This window comes from Choloepus didactylus, chromosome 17 (assembly GCF_015220235.1).
Source record: "Choloepus didactylus isolate mChoDid1 chromosome 17, mChoDid1.pri, whole genome shotgun sequence".
Lineage (NCBI taxonomy): Eukaryota > Metazoa > Chordata > Mammalia > Pilosa > Megalonychidae > Choloepus > Choloepus didactylus.
In genome coordinates, this window is record NC_051323.1 from 21996318 (window position 1) to 22023470 (window position 27153).

At 41.6% G+C, this 27153-nt stretch overlaps 1 protein-coding gene and 1 pseudogene across 2 annotated transcripts in view; both read right to left on the minus strand.

Annotated features, from left to right (window-relative positions):
* Nucleotides 1–27153, minus strand: part of ANXA4 (annexin A4) — a 62753-nt gene that overhangs the window by 18167 nt on the left and 17433 nt on the right. The window contains exons 2-4 of one of the 2 annotated variants that reach the window (XM_037806966.1): nucleotides 16438–16492; nucleotides 5266–5353; nucleotides 1760–1854 (exon numbers count right to left, since the gene is read on the minus strand). In XM_037806966.1, the coding sequence (XP_037662894.1) occupies nucleotides 1760–1854; nucleotides 5266–5353; nucleotides 16438–16440 (186 nt within the window). In that variant the 5' untranslated portion in view covers nucleotides 16441–16492. Of the gene's footprint in view, nucleotides 1–1759; nucleotides 1855–5265; nucleotides 5363–16437; nucleotides 16493–27153 lie in introns of those variants that run through there. The other variant, XM_037806965.1, reaches the window with a different exon arrangement.
* On the minus strand, nucleotides 6901–13654 carry LOC119512747 (annotated as a pseudogene).

A 27153-nucleotide genomic window follows, 5' to 3' on the forward strand; every position in this document is an offset into this window, starting at 1 on the left:
TGTTTCTATTTTCCTACTGTTATATACACAAGGCATTTAGTTGTGTCTTTGTAATCATTCATGATTATTTCTTAAGACTCAATTTCTAGAAAGAAATGTGATTATTTAGACAAAGGACCGAATTCTAAAAATGTTTATTCATATTTCCTTCTAGAACTATATAACTGGACTGCTATAGGAAGGCAAGTCATTCTGTAAATAGGCTGGTTCTTCATCTGGGTTACCCCATATTCCGTAACATTTTATATTTCATTATTGCCTCTATGGGAACATTTATATGACCAGCTTTCTCCTTCCCAGCCAGTTCTAATGCCTGTCCCAAGTACATTACAAACTGTAGGTTGAAGATAACTTCAATGTTAATTGCCACCCTTGGTTTAACACTTACTATGTCCCAGGCAGTGGGCTAGGTGCTCTGCAGCTATTATTTCTAATCTTCCTAATAGCATTATAAACTTGGTAATATTTCTTCATTTTACAGACCAGAAAATTTAAGAACCTGCTTAACAGCAGCCAATCAATAAGAAGCTGAGTTCATAGTTCAAATCCAGATATCTGATCCTCACAAGCCTGATCCCACAATACTTTATTTCAATCAACTGTGCATATTTTTATGTTATATCCACATACATAGAATGAATGAATGAACAAATTAGTGCTCAGTCAATCCATTAATGTTGGCCATTTTAACAATACCATCAGATGAGCTTAGTTCTGGAGCTGAATGTCAACCCCAAATATGTGTACCATTACAAATTAGGTCTCTAGTTCACACAGCACATGCACGTGCACACCTGCTTGGGCTCACTGAATTTCTCTGAGAAGAGCATATGCCCAGAAGACACACAGAGCAATTCTGCTCTGGAGGACTGGAGTGCACACACAAGATGTGCATGCAGACGCTCTGGGTAAAAGCTGAACCACCCCTTTCCCACCCAGTTTAATGCCCATCCCTGAGAAGCTGCCTCAAGGATAGAAACACACACTTACTGTACTGTGGGACCTGGAGACACTGATAATGTTTCCCCAATAATAAGGTTCTTGCTAATCACACAGGTTGGCTTTCAGTGATGTGGAAAGACTGGGTGGAATGACACTGGTAAATGAGTCATTTACAATGGAGACTAAGAGACGGTATTGAGGGACGTGGGATTTAAACCAAAAGGGGAAAACACGGTGAACGAACGACCTTTGAATGCATGAACTGCTAAACTATACCAACATCTAAAAGCCGATTCTAGAATTTGAGGGGATGCTCTTCAGTTGATGATCATCAAAGGAATATGATGCTAAATGGATTTATGAGGGACAGTCAGAATAGACCCTAAACAGTATAAGAGCCTATTTAAAACAAACTGGATTTAAATATTTTGGTGCATTTGGAGTGTCTTCATCCATAGTGACCCCAGCCTTCAGGGTAAAGCATGCAGTGCTGGAAGCCCAGTCCTGCCCAGGACTTCCACTGCCCGAAAGAGTTACGGTTGAGAGGGTGACGGGTGAGCCCATACAACAACCAAGTCCCGGCGAGGACTGGGAGAGAAGAGACCAAGCTTGGTCTTGAGGCAGTGGATCAGGGCTCCCCCAAATCTCTTCTGGCTAAGTATAACAGAAGAAGCTCTTCAACCTGCAGAAACCCTTTATCAAGAAAGTCTTTAAGCTCGGGTCCACTTCAGGAATCTAGATGAGGTAAGGGTCCCGCTTCCCTGCTGCCTGACAAGTCCCATGTCAGCTGCTCAGAGCAGCAGCAACCAAGACCTACCCTGCCAATGGTGGACTTGTAGGCGGTCTTGATTTCCTGGCGCTGGGAGGTGCTGCGGTAGGCGAGGACCCCGATAATGCCATCTTCATCGGTGCCTGTGGGTGGAGGGGGGACGAGAGTGAGTATGAGTCGAGAAAGGAACGAGAAGGCTGCCTTCAATGGAGTCACCGGAACACATGCAGAAAGCTTTGTAAGAAGAGTCACCGTTCGGAGGTTTTGTCTATTTTATTGAGGTTTGGTATTCTATTATGGTTGTTTGTTTGTTTTCTAAATCATTAACTTCTGCTTTTGTCTTTTTAAATTCTCCCTTCCTTCTTTTATTAGCTGGGTGACCTTGGGCAAGTAACTTCTCTTCTCTGTGCCTCAGTTTCCTCACCTTCCTTCCTCCCCTCCCCCTCCCTTCCCTTCCCTTTCCTTTCCTTTTCTTATTTCTGACAGTGATTACTGCATTTTTTTTCTGAAAACATGGTCTGTATAATAATCAATTTTGGTTAAAGTTCCACATATATTTGAAAAGAAATGTTTTCAGCTAATAGATTAAAAAGTGAGATATTGTATTTCATCAATTCTATGATGCTCATTATTCCACATATTAAAATCGCTACAAACAGGATACATTTTATAATGCTAGCATCTTATAATTAATTTGCAACTGTTTTTCTTTCTTAATGGAATGTAAAATAATGGTATTTTATAATAGAGTCCTAGACTCAGTGAAATTTGATGTATATTTGCTAAATTAACCTTATTAATTTTATTATTATTTTCTTTTTTGATGCCTAACACAGTCAAATACCGAGAGATATTTTAGTCTTCTGGTATAATTACAGTTTTGTGAAATTTCCTTAAAATAATTTTTGCTATATATTTCAGTGCTATCTTACTTGGCACATAGAGGTCTATATGGGCTTTACTATAGATTATATCGTTTTATTCTTCTAAATGTAGTTTGCCTTAAATTTTATTTGTTCAAATAGTAACAGTACTACCTTTCTTTTGGTTTCAGCTTGCCTATAATATCTGTCTATTCCATTATTTTTAAACTGTATGATTTTATTTTAGAGATATGTCTTATATCCCTCTTATAATGACAATCTTTGTGTTTTAATAAGGAAGTTTAGTCCATTCCACTAATGAGTGGCTTGAGCTGATTAGAAGAAGAATGAATTGAATTAAAGGGGGGAAAAATTACCCCATGTATCTTTTACCCCATGTTTTTTTAAGGGAACAGAGAGTAGGTCCCTAAAGTGTGAATGTAAAGTTCTATAGCTTCTCCTCTAGACCTCACAGACAGAACCATCCCGTCCTCCTTTAGAATTCCCAGTGTGGGGAGTGGGGGGTAGAGAGGTCTGTCCCCTATCCCTTTGGCTCACCCCTCACCCCACCATCACGTTTCTGTGAGAGGCACCACCCTTCTTCCAGTCAGCAGGTGTGAGCCCTCAACATAGCTTTGATTGTTTTACCCTTCCCCTTCCTCCACATTCAAATTTCCTCCGAGTCATGCAAATTATAGCACCACAATCTTTTTGGCATCCTTCGCTTCTTTTTAATTCCTGTTCTTTTGTTCCACACCAATGCAAGGTGTTTATAATAGGGCAGGATATGGAACTCCTGTATTTTATGCATGATTGTTCGGTAAACCCACAACTTCTCTAATAAAGGAGAAAAAAAAAATTTTTAAAGCTCCCAGCCAGCCCACTGCTATGCAGGTATCTCCTGCTGCAAGCCATCTCTCCATGTATTTCCCACAACTCCCTTAGGCTTCAGCTACTTTGGAGAACAGGATGGTGTCCACACATCCCTGAAACACATTCTCACTTATCTCTATCTATTGAAACTCAACTCATTTATTTCCCAAGACCCATCTCAACTTCTACATCCTCCATGAATTCTTGCCTGATGCCCCTAAATGAAATGTGATCTCTCTTTAAACCCCATGGAATCCTATTTATTAGCTGATCAGGTTGTGTTCTGTGTACTCCTTGGCTGTGCTACCAGCCCCTGGATTATTTGAGTTTAGGGCTGTGTTTGATAATCCTTTTCTTCTCCCACAGTCTGTCTGGCATTGATCCACACAGAGAAGGAACTGAAAGCTGAATGCCTCTCGGCTCTTATTTTGAGAAGTCTTAATGCCAAGTGGTCCACTTTCTAAATTATATTCTTGCTTTATCCCAGGGATTTAAGATAAACCTGAAAAACAAAACAAAACAAAATGGTGGGTCCAGTACCTTTTCCATTTTATTTATGGGAAAGGAAAAATGAAGGAAGGATATAGACATTCAGGGCAATATCTGTTCAGTTGCAAGAGGTGGGCACAGGAGAGCACAGTGGCTCAAACACCAGCTCTCGAGCCGGCCTGCCTGGAACTGAATCCCGAATCTAACACCAGTTCTGAGACCTTGGGCAAGTCCTCTAACCTCCCAGCCCTTCCCTTTCTCATCAGTAACAAGAGGCTGTTGTTAGGATTAAAAGAGGGAATTCAGGTAAAGCACTTAGCCTTGTAGCACTTAATGAATGGTTGCTATTATCATTAATTTTGTTGCTATTAGTAGCATCGGTACTAAATAAAATGAACTCCTTTTGGATAGAAAGACTGGGGAATAAGGTCTTACGGTTAAATGTATTTCCCCAAATCCCAAGATAATTCTAAACAAAAGCTACAAACCCAGAGGCACTTCTCTGGCCAAAAGTTCACCCAGGCAAGGTCCTAGAGGCTCTCTCAGGTGCAGAGTCTAGGTGTGGGTGGCCTGCAGTGCACCCGTGAAATGTGCCCACGAGGGTCTTGGGGGAGCTCACTAGAAGGCAGTGCATGGGGGACAAGCCCTTCTGGCCGTGTACACAAAGCCTTCTCACATGAAATCCCACACACAGCATGCCAGTATTGCCACAGCTGTGTCTATAACTGCAGCAGCAGGCAGAGGGACGCAAGGGAAAGAACGTGGACTTGGAGCTGGCAGGCCCGAGCTGGCGACCAGACACTGCTTCATTAAACCAATGGCTCGGTCCCACTTACTGTGTGACTTTGTATGAGTTACTTAACGTCTCTGGTCTCAGTTTCTACATCTGTAACACGGGGCTAAAATAACAATAACCGTAGCTGCTTTTACTAAATCACTAAGGGCTGTTGTCTACATATCCAATGAGATCATGCTTGTGAAAGTGCTTTGTAAATCTTCTGGCACCAGCGCTAATTGGAAAACCAATGCCTCTCTAAAGTTTTATATATATTTATATTTTCAAATTCAGAACAGATTGAAATAATTGGGGAAACCCAGAATGGATGCTTTCAATATAACATTCTTTAGTAAAGTGAATAATTAATGCCCTCCCATCCAATTTGTCTTGGAAAGCTAACCTGCATCCTACTGCATTTGCTTCAGGTCAAACACATTCACAATTGCTAGTGGACACGGAGTCCGTCTGGAGTCAGTGATTCCTGGGAAGCATCCCCTCCTCACGAACCTGCATAATGTGCGAGGGAGGACTCACCCCTGGGAGACACTTACCAAGCCCCTTCATGGCCTTCCTCAGGGTCTGGGCATCCTGGGCGGCGTTGAACCCAGAAGCTGCCTTGATGGTGCCCCCTTTGGCTGCCTGGAACATGGAGGGCCATGATGAGAAGCAGCCCCTGACCACACGGAGGCGTCACTCACTCGTTCAGCAAACACTGGCTGGGCACCCACCTGCCCTACTCCAGGGGACTATGGCTCCTGCTCTCATGGGGCTGATGTTCCGTGTGGGGAAAGGTAGATGGTAAAGAAGCCAACAAATAAATATTCTAGAAAGTGTCTGCTGGTGAAAAGTGCTGTGAAGCAGACAGAAAGGCCCTGGAGGGCTGCTCTGCAGAGTGACACTGAGGCTGAGATCTGACGGGATGAAAGAGCTGGCCACGCCAAGATCAGGGGAAAGGGTTTCAAGCAGAGGAAACAGCTACTGAGGCTGGAAGGGAAGGCCTGTGCGGCTTGAGCCTGGTGGCTGAGGAGGAGAGCGGGAGGATAAGTAAAAATCTTGTCTCCTGAAAAAAGGGAAAAATCAAACCTAATTGATCAAGGCTTTAGAGCCAAATTCTAAGGAAATGAGGATAGAGGAAAATGTTAAACCATACCACAGTACTGCAATCAGCAAAATTCAGACTGTGAGAAATACTTCTAGACAAATGAGCTATTTGTCATCAACAAATAAATTGCAAGGGGAAAAAAGGAAGGCAGAAAGGGAACTACATATCAATAATCATGATGTGTAAATCTTATTTGGATCCCAAATAAAATAGTAAAAAAATTTTTAATGGCATTTATGAGACAATTTTAAATTATTTTTAAAATTTAATTTAATATTGTATTTTATAAAAACGATTTCCTAGATGAGTATTACCCTTTATTAAAAAACTGATAAAATATATGGTATGCACATAATACATTTAAAACATGGGAAGACAACCAATATCTTGATTTACATGAAGACAAATTTCAGGAGACAAACATTAAAAATACCCAACATAACTAAAAGGATCTGAGCTTTACTTATAAATTGCTTAATTCCAAAAGGAAGTGTTTTAGCTGATAGAAAAATAAATCTAAAAATAAATAAAACTGTATGTAATAACATATTGAATTTATAAAGCCAAAAAAACATATCTTAGTTTCAAATAATTATATAACCTAAATGAGTTCATATTAAATGAAAAACATTAAACATCCATCAGTGTATAAAAAAGGAATTCAATTGCTCAAGTACTAGAATACAACTTGATATTCTTCAAATCTATTCTCAGAATCATGAATTGACTTTTTTAAAAAAATTTACTACCTAATAATAACAAGTATTATCACTGGACATATGGTGCCATTTGTTTCTTCTTTTGCTGTTATCACTACAGTACAATGTAAAACTTCAAAGCCAATATTTTCAGTCTAATTAGTACTTAAAAATAGTTCTACATCTGAAGTTGGTGGTTTAAGGCTCATTAAATAGTAACCAAATAAAAGCTTTAAAGATTTTTTCTTATAGAGAATATAATAGCCAAAGGTTTTTTCCTTTTTATTCTTTTGTGAGCTAGTTTCATATTACTCTGTCTGTCCAATTTTTTTTCCAGTTAAAAAAACCCCGAAGAAAGATATAAGTATCCTGAATGGCCTCCAAGCTATTGTTATGGGTTTGTTTGATTTTTAAGTAAAAAACCTTTGAAAATAGGTCTTTAGTCATGGTAACAGATAACAATGTTCTAAAAAATTCCCATTTTCTTCAAAAAATTTCAACTGGTGAGCTTCCACACTGTGAGTCCTATACTTTACACCCATGGGTTCCCCAAAATGCACCTCTCTCCAATTCATCCTCTGCTTCTAAAAGATCATACACCAGCTCTAAAAGCTGAGCCCCACACCCAAGTGATATCAACTCTCAAAACTTCAACTATGCTTCTTATTTTTTCAGAAGCTGACACAATAGTTAAAGGTGGCCCTTTAAAATGAAGTTCCTCTGCCTCTTCTGCAACTTTTCCGCGAGGAATCAATCAGTGTCCTGATATTTTCAAGGAAGTTTGAACTCTGACACTGGATTTGGTCCTGGGAGATCTTCACAGCTCTCTTTAGAGTACAATTTTGGGGTCTGAGCCATTATTGCAGTATAATATCTCTACTGAGGAATCTGATAATGAGAATGCTGATTCTTTCTCTCCATGCTGCTCTCATATATCACCTGATGTTTTCTGTTCTGATAGTGAAGAACCAGTTATTCCTTCTGATATAGAATCATATTTAACAGAACTTTTACCTAAAAACACTCAAGTACAATTTCCAAATGATAAAAAGTGGAAAGGCCTTACTATAATAACTGGGACAGATGTTTCATACCCTTCAACAACCTTATTAGAAAATTATACTGAAGGAGAAGTTAAATAGTTAACAGAACTGTGAATATTTTTCAAGAAAGCAGAAAGGCCCTCTCAACCATCTTAGATATAGATAACATGTAATCCTTTAGTCCTCTGTGAAAACAAGATGGGCTGCAGCTGTTACTTTAATCATAGAGAAGTCGTAAATAATGTAGCAAGGTTGAATACAGTCCTAATCAAATGCATGTGTATCAATATGATGTAATGGTAAACTAATCAATAGAATAGAATAAAAAAACTATATTAACAAGTTAGAGACAAGTAATAGTAATCTCTTTTCTAATTTTTTATACAAGTAAAAGTATGTTATAGTGCTCTTACAATAATCATGGCTTAACTAGTAAAAATATTATCAGTAAGTTTTACAGGCATTCAAGGCTAAGACTCTGATAACGTGGATACCTTCCTTTGATCTTGAACCATCTGCATTCAGGAAGCATCATTTAATGTAAAAATAGAATATGATTTAATTGAATGTAACTCAAAAGTGCTATAAATTCTCTGTAACTGAAACAAGGGGGAGCTCTCTCTAATCTCGTGTCCAGCTGTGTCTGGAGAAGAGGGACTCCCAGGCTTGGTAATGTATCAATTAATTTCTACATTGTAAACTTGTTCCTTTTACCTTAAGTGCTCCTTCAGTAAAAAACGTGTTAAAGGTGAATTCTGGTCTTGAGTGCTCTTTACTTTTAAACTATTGTCTGTCCCTATACTCTTAATTGAGTGGGAGGTTGCTTGAAAGAAGCCCAAACTCATTAAATCACGAACTGATTAGCCTCAGGCCTTTTCTAACAGAGATCATAGGTTTGAGGTGTAAAGAGACAAATCCCACGACACCATCAATTGTACCAAGTCACTCATTTCACTTGTATGACCTTTCCCTTCCCTAGAATCCCCATTGGACTTCTCTGTGGAACTTGTAGAAGAACTTAACACATCCTTAGACAGACAATGGATCCATTTCTTTCCCTAAGCAGGGCTGCAGTCAGAAGAGAGCCCCTGGGCAAGGATGGGCTGGTCTCCTCCTGTGGTTTCCCTGGTCCTGCTACACTCAGAGGGGCTCTCCTCACTGAAGGGCCTGCAGGAAAAATCCCTTCCTGTGTCTGCTTTGGTCACCTCCTCTCTCTCGCTGATAAAGGTTGAGCCTTTGATGATGTGACCTTGCTGCTCCTCGAACTGCTCACAGACACACTGACTGCTCTACTTTGGTTTTCAGCATCTCCTTTGTGTTGATGCGAAGTTTGCTTTCCAACAGTGGAAAGAGAAGGCAAAAGTCAAGGAGGAACCTCTTGGAACCATCTCTTCCCCCACAGGGCTGGGTCTGTTCTCTTCTGCCAGCACTGCCAAGATAGGGAGTGTTCAGTCCCAGAGCTGTGGCTGTAAGCCTGGGCGGGTTCTGTCCTGTTTTTCTACAGTATACTCACCAGCAACTCAATCAAGAATGACAGGAACAAATGGCTTAAAGAGAATCTCTGTGGACTCCAAATGATCCTGGTCCATTGGCTGTTGGTCTTTGCTTAGAGGCTGCTCCTTTTCCCCCTGGTGGCACCATCAGAGTGCCAGGTGGGGATTGGGTGTTCAGCTTGAGCACTGGACTTCATGTTATCCTGCAGCCTCTTCTCCTTCACTAGAGAAACTGTATTTACCTTCTAGCTCATTACAGGAATCAAAGTGTCTTGGTTGATTCTCCTGAACTAAGCTATCTTCATCAAATCCCTCCCTTCTGCAGATAAGATGTGTATATTTTCCTTGGTGGCTGGTGACTCACATCTGCTTTGCAGAGCTGGCCTTTACAACTGGCAGATGTCTTCTTTCCACCAATGACCACGGGTTTCTCCTGGGGCAAACGTTTGTCTTTGCCCTCAAAAGAATGTGGATGAGGGGGCATTCCTTCATTATGTGGTTGAGTCTCAGCAACTGGCTTAGATTTACAGTTTTAAATAATATTTTTGGAGGTTGTTGCCTTTGCAGTCTCCAAAAAATGAGATCTGGTGCTTGATGCAAGGCTGCGTCCGGATGCTCCTCATAAAGGGTCTTTCTTCAGGCCTTTTGCTCAGCATGGTTCTTATCACTTCTGCCAGCTCTGGGCTGTAATCTTTTGGCATTGGTGGCAGTTTACCTTCAATTATCCGATTAATTAAAGGATTCATTTCTTTTGCACTGTAAGCATGCTTCAGGGTGGCCATTTCTTAAACACACCATCCCAAAGCCCAAATATCAGACTTACAGTTGTAGAGTTTGAGAATAATTCAGGACTCAGGTTGAGACTACACCTATGGGGGCGCTAGCCACATCACAGTGGTCCTCTAACACTCCAGCAATTCCTATTTCACCCACTTTAATCACACTTGTTCTTTTTGGGAAGACATTTTGAAAATGCGTTTTCAGATCCCAGTGAAGGGTGTGTTTCTCGTGTGAATGCTAGAGCCATGGCGATCTGAGCAAACCACTTCCCCCACCTGACTCTCGGGCACAAGCCCCCCACCCCCACGCCCTTCTGCTCCTTGAGCTCGCGGTCCAAATCTCTTCCTTCACAGAAGCCCAGGACACTGGAAAACGGACCGTCCCCTCCCTCCCACGACTGCTTGCAGATGGCAATGTCGGGCTGCTTCGACTGAGCCTGCCCCGCTGCTCGCGGCCGCGGCTGGGGGCGCTCCGGGGCCTCATGAGGGTCCCCCCGCGCGGCGGCCCTGCCCACCGCCTGCAGGGGGCAGCCGGCAGCCAGCGGCGGGTCGCGGGCGCGCAGCGAGGCCCGGGCGGGAGCGCGGGGACCCGGGCACCGCGCCGCCGCCGCCTTAGGGTCCCCGCGGGCGCAGACCCGCGCAACGCGACTGGAAGTTGGGCCACTGACTTGGTACTTGATGACATTAAAGAATCAGTGTTAACTTTTTTTAGGTATGATAATGGTATTAGGGTTATGTTTTATTTTTCTTTAAAGAGTCCTTATCCTGTAGATATGCGTATTAAAATGGTTTACCGATGAAACGACAAAGACGTCTGGAATGTGCTGCAAAATAGCACAGGAGGGGGTGAATAAGTGGAGATAAAGAAGAAACAAGATTGATCACGAGTTAATAATTATTGATAGGTACAACGGGTTCCTTATAATATTCCATCTACTTTTGTATGTGTTTAAAATATTTCATAATAAAAATTTTAAAGAAAGAAAGAAAATCATAGCAGTGGACTGGCACCAGACCAGGAGTCTGCATTTTATTCCAAGTGCAGTGGGAAGTCAATAGTATGTCGTAAGCAAGGGGGTTGGAAGATGTGATGTGATTTACATGTTAAAAAGGTCCCCCACACTACTGAAGGGGGAAGCAGAGACCATTACAGAATCTGGTCAGAGAGAGATCTAGGGTGGGATATAGAGCTTGTCTAGCATGAAACAGTTAAGATGGAAATAAAGAGGCAGACTCAGCACGTGTGTGGGAGTAAAGGTGACAGAACTTGTTAATGGACTGATGTGGGAGGTGAGGAAAGAAAAGAATCAAGTATAACTCTGAATGTTTTAATCTGAGGAGCTAGTTGGGGGACAGTGGTATCATTTATACCGATGGGGAAACCAGAGGAGGTCTACCCACCTGATTTGGGGTAGCAATGTGGGCTGGGGGTGAGGGGGGGATTTATAAGTTCTATTTCCAAAATGTTAAATTTGAGATGTCCATTAAATACCCAAGCGGATAGTCAAAAAAGACAGTTGGTTATACAGAATAAATCTAGAGGTCAAGTCTAGAGTAATACGTCTAGAGCACATCAGCATTTGGATGCTATTTGACAAGAAGACCTAGGAAGAAAGTGAAGATAGAGAAGAACAAGGTATGAGAACCAAGCCTGGGCCTCTCCAACAGTATAGGTTCAGCAGAGAAAGAGATCTCAGAAAAGATGACTGAGAAGGAGCTGTCCTTAGTAAAAGGAAAACCAGAATAATGTGTGATCCAGAGGCTGAGGAAGGAGGGAATGGTCAGTGCTTAGAGGAGGACAGAGAAGAGATGGTCAGATTTGGCAACATGCAGGTCCCCAGGGACCCTGATAAGAGCTTTTTCAGTGGAATGGAGGGCAGCAAACCCTGACCAGAGTGGACAGAGGGGAGAATGCAGAGTCACAAGGAGGAGACAGCAACCTTCGGCAATGGAGATGATGACTGCCATCTTTGGAAATGAACATCGCTTAAAGTAAGATGTACCCTGATGTGTGCACAGGGGTAAAAGTTAGTGAACCTGACCTTCTGCAAATGAAGATTAAAAACATCAACAAGCAAAACAGGTTAGTGACCAGTAGGAACCAGGTCAGTTGGATTATGACTTGGAGATAATTTATTGATTAAGATCAAGGTGCCCTGAATATTTCAAACAAATTTACTGATTAATGTGTTATGTTTTGCACAGAAGTGTAGAGAAATACATATAACTCAATAGAAAACATAAGCAAACAGATGGGGAAATTCAGTGACAAAGAACAAAAAACAGAAAACCAAGGTAAACCCGGGGGCTGGAAAAGAAACCAAATTGAGATCATAAGGACCTGTGTATTAGAGGTGAGCCACAGATTTTTCTGCAAGTTACCTAGAGGCCAAAGAAAGAGGGAATTGTAAGAGACCGGCTGTGTCCACAAGAGAAAAACAGATCAGCCACTCAAGAAAAGTACTGCTTTTCTTTATACTGAGTTTGGAGAGGGTCTATCTGCTTTTGTGGAGCTCTTTTGGGCTCCCTGATCAAGTGGTAGAGTGTAGAATCAAATTAGCTTTGGTTTTTAGTATATCTTCCCCTCTGTACTGGACGATAGGCATTATATCCTTTAGCAACCTGCATCTTGATATTATGAATTCTGTTTTCTTGTCCTTAAACCTGGCCTAATCGGTAATAACCAGAACTCTCTCTTAAATTGTTCTGCCTTTCCTTTACTTCATTTGTCAAGTGTATGTCCTTAGGGTATGAATTTGATCTACTGAGGCTGCAGGTTGGGAAGGATTTTGACACCAAGATGTCAGTAAAGGTCACTGGTGTTTTTCAGGATGCAAAGAGCACATACTGCTGAGATTGAGAAAGACTGCCAAGGCTGATCTCAGGGCTGAGGTCTCATTGGCAGGCCTGTTTTTCCTGACTTTTCTGATAACATCCCTTTTGGTTGTCACAATGGTAGGATGTTGGGGTGATGGGGGGGTTGAAGAGGGAGAGGACTAGGAACTCCTGCAAAGGGAGAAGGGTTTTTCAGCTTATATAAACCTTGACTGAAGTGTATGCCATAGCCTGGAGCTCATGACACCAGTGAAATCTCCTAAGACTCATGGAGACAGTCAGCTTGGTCTCCTCTACATTACCAGGGGGACCAGGAACATTTTAAAGGGGATCCTGACCCTTGGGGAAATGTCACCTATGGATCTTCATGAAAGAGAGACACTGGGCTGTAGTGAGATGGTCTAGTTTAGTGGAGGGACCATAAACTTTCCAGCTGTGTTGCTATGTAGCCTAGGGAAAGTTTCATTTTTCTCACTTGTATACTGGAAATAATATCAACCCATAGGGTTATAACAATGAAGTTGGATAAGATACGTAATGCACTTAGCATAGAGCCTAGCAAACTCGGTGGCTATTGTCATCAAATATTACTAAATGTAACTTCAACAACATCTCCACAATAAATATAATAATGGGAGTTGTATATCTGTTTCTCATAATAGATATAATTTCTCAAGGCAAGCCTATCAGATAAGGCCAAAACAAAATCTAGACTAGGGTATTTGTACAAGTTGGAAAAAATGATGTTGTATCTAAAGCTCTCTGAGGTTAACCTTATCCAAGGAAGTAATGTGGGTCATCTAAAGGAATGGAGGATTCTTATACCTTTAGGGCAGTTCTCTAGCAAGCTGTATCTGAGCTCTGTGAGCCAGTCCAGCTTGGCCTGGACCTTTCATCATGCCCATCCAAAGGCCCCGGTACCAAAGGGCATGGGTCTTGTGCACTCTGAAAGACCAGCATCTTCATGTCTTGGACATGCTCAGCGCCCATTACTCAGTCATCACATAGCCCCTGCATACACCTGACAGAGGAAAGCACAAATCTGTGACAACTTTTCTTGGACAATTTACTTCCTTCCTGGTACAATCTGTTTCCCCAACCTAAGCAAATTGGTGATTTGCTATTGAAATTCCAGCATGGACCCAACTCAGTTTTCTGAGTCTGATAGCTCACAAGGTTCTTCTGGAACTCCAGGACTGAAAAATTTTGGGGTGGTGCTCAAATGCCGAATTCGACTTTAAAGCAAACTGCTTTGCCGAGGGCACTACTACCGGATTAAAATTAATATCTAACAAGATGAATCAATAGAGAGATTTGCAAGAGTGATTTAGTTTATCAGTTAACATTCTTAGTAACTCTTTTTCCAGGAAAAAGATAAGGTCAAGGAATTTGTTCCCTTTTAGCCCCAAAGTATCTGTAGCGATTGAACTCCAGGGCACAATGTGCCATTATCTTTTCTGGGAAGACAGAGGAGTCCATTTCAGGAAGGCATCTTGACAGAGCAGGAACAGGAAAAAGAGGGAAGATGTGGGGAAGAATGACAAAAAAGAAGAGCTGGAAATAGGTGCTATGTTGCAATTGATAAAATATCATTTAGTCATTAAAATAATGAAGATAAATATCAAAAATACTGGGATATAATATAATGGAATACTAATTAGCAGTAAAAAGGAACAAACTACTGATATATACAGCAACTTGGACGAATTTTTAAAAATATAATACTCAGCAAAAGAAGCCAGACACAAAAGAGTACATAGCGTATGATTCCATTCATAGGACTTTCTAGAACAGGCAACACGAATCTATATATTAACAATCAGAAGAGTGTTGCGTTTGGGGGATGGAGAGCGGGGTAGGGCAGGAATTGGCCAGGAAGGGGCATAAGGGAACCTTCTGGTGTAACAAAAAGCTCTATCTTGATAGGAGAGTAGGTTACATGGGGATAAGAATTCGTCAAAACTCATTAAAAAGTAAACTTAAGAGCTGTGCATTTCACCATGTGTAAATTATACTTCCATAAAAAATTTAAATACTCAGGTACAATGGGTTTCATTTTATATGTGGATTGTTTGTTTCTATAGTTTTAAAACATTGTTTATTGTGACATATATACAGAAGAGTGCTAACTTTCAAAGTACAATTTAACAAGTAGCTGTAGAGCAAATTTAAATACTCAGATGTAATGGCTTTCAAAACATATCTTCCTTTTAGAAATGTATTATGTGCTCAAGGTAGAGAATTTGGAACATACAAAAAAACAAAAAAGAATTAAGAAGAAAATTTAAATGTCCATAAGTCCTCCATCTAGAATAACTAATTTTAATATGATATAAAATGTAATATAAACCTGTTAACATGGCTAAGATTAGAGCGAATAAATACTTTTGTATCCTGCTTCTTTCATCTGTCATTCTATTCTAAACATTTTCCTATACTAAATGAAAAAAAAGCAGAAAACAAAATTGTTATTTATGCTCTTATTACTGCTATTTAAAAATCATTATACATATGAGTAAAGCCTAAAATAAATTGATGGAAAATAATTGGAATTACAATATTGTGATGGCATTGCATGGTTTTCCTTTCCTTAAAATATGCCTTTATCTGTCTAGTAAATAATTGGCATGATGGGATAACTGGTTCTAGAAGGAAAGATTAGAGCAACTGAGGAAATATTCCTGGAGTAGAATGAACACGAAGGGTAATGTGGTTTCAGTCTTCACACGTAGGAAGACTGTGAGCTTCTGGAAGACAAGAAGGGTGCCCCATTAATTTTCGAGTCCCCAGAGCCTAGTACCTCATCTGTCACAATGTAGAGGCGCTAAAAACATTTCTGAATAAATGTTTTTGCCATATCTAGGGAGAATCAATTAAGAAGAAATGGGTTTTAAATTAAAGCATAAGAGATTTAGTGCAGATATGAGTAAGTCCTTGACTATCAGAGTTGATGAAGAAAATGGTAGAAAAGTTAACATAAAAAAAAATTAAGAGTATGTAACTATTTGTCTAGGATAGTTTACATCATCTTCCTAAAGGAAGGCATCTAGAGCTGGTGGGCTCTCCAGTTCCTCTCTGGGTATAAGATTCTGCTTCTATTATTCCTTCCAGAAGACCAGGGATCAGAATTACCTGCCTATACAGAAACCTTCCTTGGGCAAGAGAAGGAGAGCAGATGGCCAGCCTCACGTAGAAGTGTTTGCAGCTAAGAGGCTCATCTTCCACCTCAGCACTGATCTTTACAGAACTCTGTAAGGAATCCTATTCCTTGCCTGTCCCAAAGATCAGATAACCAATCTCCGAGGAGTCGGATCACAGCAGAAAACAGGAGGCAGGTGACAGGCCCCCCTCGCTAAGGAACACTCGAGAAGAGCTGAAATGATGGGGCTACACCAAAATGCCCACAGCCATCATCTCTGTGGTAGAATCTGCAGGGTTTTTAGCTTGTCCTTTATATTTACCTAATTCTTCAATAATAAACATGTAGTGCTTTTGCAGAGAGAAAACTACAACTTGTTTCTAACATTTTCAGGATATTAGAAGGATTCAAAGCATTCTCTCTTAGAATAAATTTTCAGGATCAAGTTACTCACCACTGCTGAAAGAAATTAAACTGGTGTTCAAAACAAACAAAAAACCCTGCCTTTTTGCTTCCTCCTCCCCACTCCCCAGTTGAGCAAACAACCCTTTGTTTAAGCCAACAGTCCCCAGATACACATCCTGTACCTGTCTGGGGCTGGCACCAGGTTAGGGCGAGGTACTCCCCCACTTACCATGGCCGGGACTCGATGCCAAGGTCAGAGTTCAGTCACCCGAACGGAAATTTCTCTGTGATAAAAGCAGAGGGGAAATGATGGTGATGAGAACGATGTCACTTAAATCATTAATCAGGCTAACTTGTAGTTTGCATGAAGCTAAATCATAGGGAAGTGACACTCAGTTTCACCAAAAGGTCATCTAATTTATGAGCCAAAGATACAAGAGCCAGGCTAATAATTAAACATAAACGGTTATAGATCAGATAAGTTTACTTTACCAGCAAAATACTTTCCTATCTGCTCTTCTGCTTGGAGACACACAATACAAAAATGCTTCCTACTGTTTTGTTAGAGCGAAGTAAGATTACTTGTACTGAAGCCAAACACAGATTCTAAATCGTGTGCAACAGTGGATCAGAAGAGGTGCCTTGGAGAAGAGGGATAGTCCAACCACATCAAGGAAAAGTATTGCACTCCAGCTACCCTGTGAGTGAGTGTGTGTGTCAGCGTATGCATGTGTCTGTGTGCACAACCAACATTAGACTCTTTTCATTTCCCAGTGGCCATTTTCACTGCCACCATCTCAGGACTGGAAAGGTCCTTCTTTCCTTTGGGCTGCAGCTCACACACTCAACTTTGTCCTCAGTTCTCTTCAGCAGCCCCTCCTTCATCAAGAAGACTTGAACCATCAAATATTTATTCAGTCATTCAGAGTGCAGTACTCTTGGGGAGGGGAGTCACATGATACGTAGGCAGACCCGGGAGGGGCAGGTCAACCACCTTCCTGTTCCCATATCCAAGTCACCTGTACACAGTTCCTTTCCTAAGCATTTAGCTAGATGGCTGAATGGTCCAAAAACCAGAAGGATGAGCATCACCTGGGAGCCTAATAGAAATGCAGAATATCTCAAGCCCTACCCTGGACCTACTGCCAGAATCTGCATTTGAACAAAACTCTCAGAATATCTGTCTGCAAAGTAGTTTGAAAAACACCGGCCTAGACAAGTGTGCCACACAGCTCTTTTCAAGTATTTCCCCCAGAATACTAAATCCTTCTTAACTCAACTTTATTAATGTTTAAGCCATGTTTCATTGCAATCACTTTGCATTGTCCAGCTTTCCTAGGGCCCAGCTCCATTGCAGACTCACCTCATAGAACAAAGGGGCCCTCCCTTCCTAAGGGGAATGCCAGCAGTTCTTGGGCATGGCCCAAGCAAAGGTGCAGAGGTTCAGGGACAATGCAATGAGGCTGCTGGAGCACAGGGCTCATTGCAGAAAAGGGTCAGAGATAAGGTTAGAAAGGCAGCTGGGGAATTGGTAAGGGCCTCAGATACCTACCTGAGGAGTTTGAGTGAATGCTGCAAGTAATGGATATAGTGGAGAAACTGGTTTGTTTCATTTTTGCAGAGAAATGATTTAATAAAAGAAGGGCTTTAGCAATGCACTCTTCTATAGGGTAGACTAGAGTGAGAAGCAAGTGGTCAGGAAGGCTTCAAAGACAAGATGAAAATATAAAAGGATAATGGTAGAGACAGGGCTCAGGAAACTACAGCACATGGGCCAGAGTTTGTTTTTTGTACCGCCTGTGAGCTAAGACTGGTTTTTACATTTTTAAATGGTTGACAAAATAATTGAAAGAAGAATATTTCATGACGTGAAAATTATAGGAAGTTCGAATGTCAATGCCCACAAATAAAGTTGTATTGGTGTACAGCCACACCCATTAGTTTAGATATTGTCTAGGGCTGCTTTTGCACTATGATGGCAGAGTTGAGTAGTTGCAACAAACACCAGGTGGCCCACAAAGCTGAAAATATTTACTATCCGGCCCTGACAGAAAAAGTTTGCTGTCCCCTGGTACGGAGGGTGATGTGATGGGGTTACTGGGAAGAAGCAGGTGTGGACAGGGTGGTCACAGAAAGACTCTCCAAGGAGGTGATGTCTGAGCTAATACCTGAATGAGGAAGAGGGGCCAGGCATTCAAAGATGCAGAGAACCATCTCAGGCAAAGGGAGCAGTTAGTTCAAAGGCCCTGGGGCAAGAATGAGCTTGCTATGTTTGAGGGATGGACAAAAGCATCGTGACAAGGGTGAGGGTGGGATGAGATGAAGGTGAAGTAGGGCTCGGAACATCTGAGGAGGTGAGGAGGTGGGAAGGGTGGCTCTTTCTCATTTGCCCAGATGTGCTAGTGGGTGGCGATCAGGGCTTTTTGAGACTTTTGTGGGCCCTACAGGCTCCTTCATCTGGTGCCCTGTTCCATAGCATATGAATTATCAAAATACACCCACATCCCTCATTAATTATAACTTATAAGTGAATTGAATTGTTGCTGACTGGTTGAAAACCCTGGCAGACAGCTCTTTTAGGAGCAAGGGTTTTTCGTTAGCTTCCGTGTAGTTTTAGAACAAACGATAAATCAGGAGATGGGAAAAGGGACATCCCCTAAAAAAAGCCAACCTTTAATATGAATATTTCCTCTCCCCTTTACCACGTAAAGAAGTGGAAAGACTGCTTGAGCAAAGCCTTCTGGAAATGCTGAGAGTCATGATTCAATAAGCTAGAAAGTTTTACCAAAGGGAAAAATGCATTCTGCTTGGACACTGGGTTCTCTTAGCCAGGCAATTCATTTTGAAACTTGGAGAGCACGCACAGCTTAAGTCCACTTCTACAGAGACAGTTGTTGTATATTTATTAAGGTTTTACTAGTACCAAATGAGTTTTTCTAGATTGATTATAGAAATGAATGCAGAAAATGGTACTCCTTGATTCTTTCATTAGATACCAGGATAATATGTGTAAATTTAATCCACTCAAATTCTTAGTAGCACCGCAGGGCACCTAGCAAGATCTCAATAGCTCTTAGCAAGGGGAGAAGGGAGCAGAACAGAGGGAAGGCACACCACCACCACCCCCTTACAGAACTGAAGCAGGGCTCTTCTCAGTTGCACAAAATGATCAACCCCAAAGGGATGGAAGGCCCTTCCCCCAAAGCACCACCTGTAAAGGCCCTCCCACATTTTCTACCTGCCTCTTTGCAGATCCTCTGAAATTTTTTTCTGCCTCAGCTTCCTGGATCCATTTATTCTTTCTCTCTGAAGGCATTCCCACAATTCTATAAACTAATCTCGCAAGCCTTGAATTTTGAAAAATATAACCAAGTTCGCAATGACTCAGACTTTGCCCTGCAGTTTTAAAAGCTCCTTTGCTGCATGTAGGTGGGACAAAGTAATTAGCACCTGTGCCTTGGTTTTCACATTTATGAAATGAAAAAGCACTCAGGTGCAGGGTGGTTCATATGATGCTAAAAGCATCAGGATCCCTCACAATGGAATGATGAAGGCTGAAGGGATCATATATCGAGAAGTCAAAAAACCCTAAGGTTTATTCGGTATATGGATGGGAGACTGCGACTTTTTAACAACATCAGAACTAGGGTCCTTGAAGTTTTGTTTTTTTTTTTTAATTCATTTTTATTGAGATATATTCACATACGGGTCCTTGAAGTTTTAAGGCATAGTTTTAGAGCAAATGAAAAACAGCTGGGAACCAAAGACATGCGACCCACCCCAATAACAGTTACTGAAGAGAAAAATAAGTTGCAAATAAACTCAACTCATTTGAGGAAAGATTAGATAAGATTATGGAAATAATTTAGTAGGAATTAATAAAAAAATATTAGGAATGTCAAAAACACATCCCCAATATTTTCTGGTTGGATGTCCAGAAGAATAATTATCACACTGGTCCACAAACTGCCCTATGGTACCATTGCCAGAAGCTGATGGCCATATGCTGAATTAAATTTTAAGTTTCTTATGTCTTTACGGCAAACTGCAGGTTTGACCTGAGTGCAAGTAGCACTTCAATAGGCAGATATGGTGGCCATAGTGTGGTCCATCCAGAATTTGGGAAGCAGGGAAATTGGATTGTTCCCTGAGTGTTAGAGTAGTAAAATCAGCAAATACCCCTTTAAAAAAAAAAAAAAGGATATGCAAAGTCACCTTGTTCTAGTTTGCTAATGCTGCCAGAATGCAAAACACCAAAAATGGATCGGCTTTACACAGTTACAGTCTGAAGGCCATAAAGTGTCCCAGGTAACGCATCACCAATCGGGTACCTTCACTGGAAGATGGCCAATGGCATCCAGAAAACCTGTGTTAGCTGGGAAGGCACGTGGCCGGCGTCTGCTCTGGAGTTCTGGTTTCAAAATGGCTTTCTCCCAGGATGTTCCTTTCTAGGCTTCAGCTCCTTAAAAATGCCACTCTTAGTTGCTCTTGGGGCATTTGTCCTCTCTTAGCTTCTCCGAAGCAAAAGTCTGCTTTCAACAGCTGTCTTCAAACTGTCTCTCATCTGCAGCTACTTTCTCAGCTTCTGTGCATTCTTCAAAGTGTCCCTCTTGGCTGTAGCTCCTCTTCAAAATGTCACTCTCAGCTGCGCTCAGTTCCTTCTGTTTGTCAGGTCATTTATATGGCTCTAGTGATTTAATTTAGATCCACCCTGAATGGGCAGGCCAACACCTCCACGGAAATTATCCAATCAGAATCATCACCAACAGTTGGGTGGGGCACATCTCCATGGAAACAAAGAATTGCAATCTAATTAACACTGATAGGTCTGCCCACACAAGATTACGTCAAAGATAATAGCGTTTGGGGGGACATAATACATTCAAACTGGCACACACCTCAAGGGAACTAGGAATGGCTCCTGGGCTGAAGAAGGCTTGTTGAAAAGTATTAGCATATTTAGGAAAAAAAATTGGATTCTTTAGCAAAATGGTCATGGAGGCATACCTTGAAATATTCACAGAAGTCCTCTCTTAAGGAAAGGGGGACTTGGCCCCAGGATCCAAAGGTCCAGGGGCCATAAATTTCCCTACTATGAAGATGAATTTTATCCATCTAATATCTTTTATGCTGGTTCCATGGTTGCCAAGCAACATTTGGAGTAGAATTTGGCTCCCCACGTGAACCTCTCTATAAAGCACTGGAGCAGGAGCATTTCTAAGTAACAATTATATTTCTCAATGTAAATAAATAAAATAGCTGTGTGTGCATGCGTGTTTGTGCGCGTGTGTGTGTGGTAACCTTGGGAGCTATGAACCTATCCATAAGAGGGGAACCCCTCCGTGGCATGGGGTAAGATTGCTCTGTAATGCTGGATGTTGCCCCACGATGAGCTCACCGGGAAATGGATACTGTCCTCGAGGCTTCACTGGGTGACCGCCCTGCAGTGTTGTAACACTGCCGAGATCACATCTCAGGACACGCATCCGGAATGGTCACTGTATGTTGGGACTTGCTGTCCTTGTGGTACATTCTTACTGCATCTCTCTTCCCCGGAGATCACATGTAAATGAGTCATGCACCGTTTTTCTCCAGTACATGGTTTCATCTTACATCCCACAAGCAAGATGAATTTAACCCACTGTGGATTTGTGGAGGGTGTCACTGGGCCCCACCCAGCGCTAAAGGCTTTCAAAATTGTCTATGAAATAGGAAAATGAAAGCATGTCTTTCTTTTTGGAACTCAGATCCTTCTGAAGCAAAGGAAGTTTTGTTTCAGTGACAGGGCCTGAATTGGGAGAAATAAACATTTTCAAAGATTTAGTCAAAGCAAAGTGTGTAAGCTAAATGAAGGCAGACAAATTTGGAAACCTATCTGTTAAGCAATCTTAGTAAGAATCTGTACCAACTAAGTACCTGGTGATAACTTATTGACAGTCTTTTGTCCAAATTTTAGCTATTTGTTCATAGCATTATGGGAGACGATAATAATAATTTCAATCAAATAATTCAAAAACAAATATTTTACAGACTTTAATTTCCACCTATAAATCCTTTATACAGAAAATTCCCTATACCTTGTCTGTTCAAGAGTAGCCTGCGATTAAAAATAAAATCCTAGAAGCCGTTGGCGATGACCAGGTTGAACTTCTGCCCTTCCAAGGACCATTTCTACAACCTTTCTGAACGGCCACCCCCCAGCTTCTAGCCATCCTTCTCTGGTCCTGGGGCTGCCTCTTCCATGGGGCAGGCTTTACCACCACTAAGTGGCTCTAAGCACCCGGAAAGTTGGCCTCATATTCCCTGTTCTGTCCTCTGGACCTAGAGAGACCTTATTTTTAAATAAATATTTGTTGACTACTTAGTTGTATTGAGTGTCTAGGAGCTTCATCAATATTCTATCACTGCGCCCTCTTGTCCAGTGAATCGAGCACATTAATTTAAATTTCAGAGAAGTTAAGCACGGTGTCCAAGGGCACACGTGTAGCAGGCGGTAGAGGCTGTTTTCTCAAGTCTGTCTGGCTCCGGTGACCTTTATGTTATACCACAGCAAATGCACATAGCGTGTGTATGTGTATGTAATTATGGATATAGACAGGTGGTGATTCTAAAGCTTTTTGAATAATAATGCAATCATATCTTTAAATTGTCACATTTCTTGCTGAGCTAAATGCTTTCTTGTTCTTTATACCCCTAAAAGCCTGGATGCAAAAAAACAAAAAAACAAAACAAACAAACAAAAAAAAAAACAAAGCAAAACAAAACAAAACAAAACCCTCTCCTCTCCCAGACTTATCTGTTAGGAACTGTACCACACTTGGACTGGCAGACAAGACAGTTCCCAGTCAAAAGTGTTTAATACAAGGCTGGTGGCTATTTGAAGCGAGAAGCACATTCTAACATCCACACGTCCCTGCTCGAGGTCAGCCACACAGCCTTTCTGGTGGAAGAACAACACAACACTGGCTCTGTGATAATGTCTTTGAGTAGACGTGTGGTCAAGTCGTGCCATCTCCAGCTGAGAGGGACATAAGGATGTCAGCCAGGCACATCCTGAGCCTCCCCCCATAACAGGGCCCAGCATCCTGCACTGAGCATGCGTGGTGCAGGCGGAGGAGGTCATGGCTGATCCAAACTCAAGATAAAAGTGCCCAAAGTGCAGGCTGCTTCAGAGACTGACCTTCTTCAGAGCCTGACCATCATGCCTTCTGGGGTGGTCTGAGACCAGTATCAAAAGGGCTTATGAATAATGACCCTATTCGGCTATGTTTTTCCTAGCCCTGGCAATATTAAGATGATCCAGTATACACCAGTACACAGAGAAAGAAGGAATGCCAGAAATATCCCTTCTAGATTTTGCTAAGAAATGAATGCATTATGGGCTTCCGTTCAAAACCTAAGATGGGTTTGGCACGGCTATGACTGTGCATTTTTCAAGCCCCACATGGCAGTTATGCTATTTGAGGGAGTGCTCCTCCAGATCATCCAGGGTTGATTTTCCCCTATCTCAGATCAAAATGTTAAGCAAACCACAGGTGAGAGAGCAATTCCAAGGCTGAGAGTGGAGTACACACAAAAAAAGCAGGAGCCATAAATGAGCCCCAGTAAGAGCTTATTTCTGCCAGCGTTGGAATGCCAGGGCAGAGAAGACTTCAGAGAGCACCCTGCACACCCCTTCATTTGGCAGAGGATAAACAGCCCTATCTACAGGTGAGCGGGTCCAGCTTCTGGGAATGTGCATGGTAACCACAGGCTGGGTTCTCTCTGCCAACCTGAAGTCTGGCGGGCCGCACAGGTTCAACAGGATGGGAGAATCTATGCCACCCTTCTGATGAGAAACAACAAAAGGAAGGGACATTTCTGAGGGTGGTGCAGCCGACTTCATGGCCTTGGTGCTAATTGTGCATGATACCACTCAAACAAGCAAAAACTTCTCCTTCAAAGACCAACCCATCCTTTCACCATAAGAAAGTGGCTAAAGACCTGGAGCCCATCCACCTGGGTTTATAAGCCCCCCCGCCACTGCCCCCACTCCCCCACACTTCGTAGATGTGCAATTTGGGACAATTTATAATCTGTTTGTGCCTCAATTTCCTCATTGGTAGCATGGAGTTACTAACAGTAGCTACTTTATAGGATTGTTGCAAAGATGAATCAAGTTATTACCTCATGTAAAGTACTGTGAATGGTACACACGCTATGCACACATTACGTACTAAAGAAATGTTAGCTATTCTTTTGATTGCTCTTCTTTCCGAGTAATCCTTATCTATTGCATCTACGTATTTTACCTACCTCTTTAGTGAATTGTTTAAGGTGTGGGTTACCAGCTCTATTCATGTTCAAAACATCCGTGTGTCAGATTTTCACATTAACCAGTATGTCAAGCCAAATTTCCTCTGTGGTTCTTTGGGCCACCAAGTCAATGAGATCCACTGTGTGTGTGTCCACTGACATGATCACTGTCCTCACAGTTGTCTGAATTCTAAAGCAGCACCTTCTCTGACTCTGCCCACCAAATGCCCATCCTGGGCCCTACTTTCCAGCTTCTCGTTCTTTGCCATGCTGCGCACATAGTAGGACTACAAGAAATGTTTGCTGACTGACTTTCATTGAACTAGCTGCTCCTGCAGCCATCGGCCAACATTAATTACCTTAGTTCCTTGGACTTCCTGAAGGCCTGGTCCCCTCCCCTTGTTTCTAAGCCCACGATTCTCTCTAAACAACCATTACATAGCTTTGATTACTCCAGTCACACTGGGCTTTATTGTTCATACACATATGATTTTGGACTAGGGTTTTGTTTTTAGCACCAGCCTCCCAAGCACACACATAAGGAAAGGTGCATCTGCAGAGAGATGATACCCTCTGCTTAAATACAGGCCTGGGGGAGTGTGGGCCAGATGGGCACAAACTCTCAGAGCCCCCTCTGGGCTTGTTCCTCCAGGGGGATGCACACGGTACTGCTCTGAACAGCCTTTCCTTAAGGTGTAGCCCACAATCGGAAGAGTCAAAACAATCTGGGAAAAGAATAACGTTGGGATGTGTACAACCTGATTTCAAGACCCACTATACAGCTACAATAATCAAGGTAATGTTGTATTAGTGTAAATATAGACAACTAGATCAATGGAAAAGAATAAAAAGTCCAGAAATAGACCCATACATATGTGGTCAATTGCTTTTCAACCAAGTCAGTCCAATGAAGACAAGAAATCCTTTTTTATCAAATGTTGTTGGAATAACTGAATACAACAAAAGGATAAACACAAATTTTAAAATGTGCAAAAAACTTAGACATGTCACAAAAAAAAGATAAATGAATGGCCAATAAGCATATAAAAAGGTGCTCTTCATTGGTTATCCAGGAAATGCAAATTTAAAACACAATGAGATATCATTTCACACCCACTAAAATGGCTAAAAGGAAAACAAAAACTGACTCCATTAAATGTTGCAGAGTATGTAGAACAACTGGAACTTTCAAACATTGCTCGTGGGAGGTTAAAATAGTAAAACAACTTTAGAGAACTGTTTGGCAGCTTCCAATGGAGTTAAACATCCATCTACCCTTTGACCCAGCAATTCTATCTCCAGGTATTTACCCAAGATAAATGAAAACCAGTATCCACAAAGTCTTGGACAAGAATGTTCACAGCAGCCTTATTCATAACAGCCCCAACCAGGAACAAGCCCATCAACTGATAAATGGATGAACAAATTTTAGTATATTCATACAATGGAACACTATTCAGCAATACAAAGGAACAAACTACTGATAACACATATGATTCTCAAAAACATTATTCTGTGTGAAAGAAGTCAAACAAAAATTTATATGAAATTTTAGAATAAGCAAAGCAAATATATATAGTCCTAGAAAGTACAAAAGTGGTTGCCTGAAGGAGAAGCTAAACCTGCTTATAATTGTGCCTAAGAGTCTCCCCGAGTGCCTCTTTGTTGCTCAGATGTGGTCCTCTCTCTCTCTAGCTAAGCCACCTCGGCAGGTGAACTCACTGCCCTCCCCTATACGTGGGTTCTGACTCCCAGGGGTAAATCTCCCTGGCAACGCAGGATATGACTCCCGGGGATGAGTCTGAACCTGGCATTGTGGGATTGAGAACATCTTCTTGACCAAAAGGGGGATGCGAGATGAGATGAAGTGAAGCTTCGGTGGCTGAGAGATTTCAGATGGAGTTGAGAGGTCACTCTGGTAGATATTCTTATGCACTATAAAGATAACACTTTTTAGGTTTTAATGTATTGGAATAGCTAGAAGTAAATACCTGAAACTACCAAACTCCAACGCAGTAGCCCTGACTCTTGAAGACGATTGTATAACAATGTAGATTACAAGGGGTGACAATGTGATTGTGAAAACCTTGTGGATCGCACTCTCTTTATCCAGTGTATGGATGGATGAGTAGAAAAATGGGGACAAAACCTAAATGCAAAATAGGGTGGGATGGGGGATGATTTGGGTGTTCTTTTTTACTTTTACTTTTTTATTCTTGTTCTGATTCTTTCTGGTGTAAGGAAAATGTTCAAAAATAGATTGGGGTGATGAATGCACAACTATATGATGGTACTGCGAACAGTTGATTGTACACCATGGATGACTGTATGGCATGTGACTATATCTCAATAAAACTGAATTTTTTAAAAAAAGTGATTGCTTGGGTCAGGGGGTGGGGGTTGGGGGTGGAGGGGAGACTGACTGCAGGCATATTGACAGCAGAGGGCATGAGGGAATATTAGGGGGTGGTTGAAATGTTCCTTTTCATGATTGGGGTAGTGGTATCCAAACTAATGGAACTTAACACCTAAGATCTGTGCATTTTATTTATGTAAATTATGCCTCAATAAAGAAATATATATATACACATATAAGCCTAAGAGGCCAAGGTCTCAGCTGTACAGCCTGACAGTGGCCTCTTCATTTAGC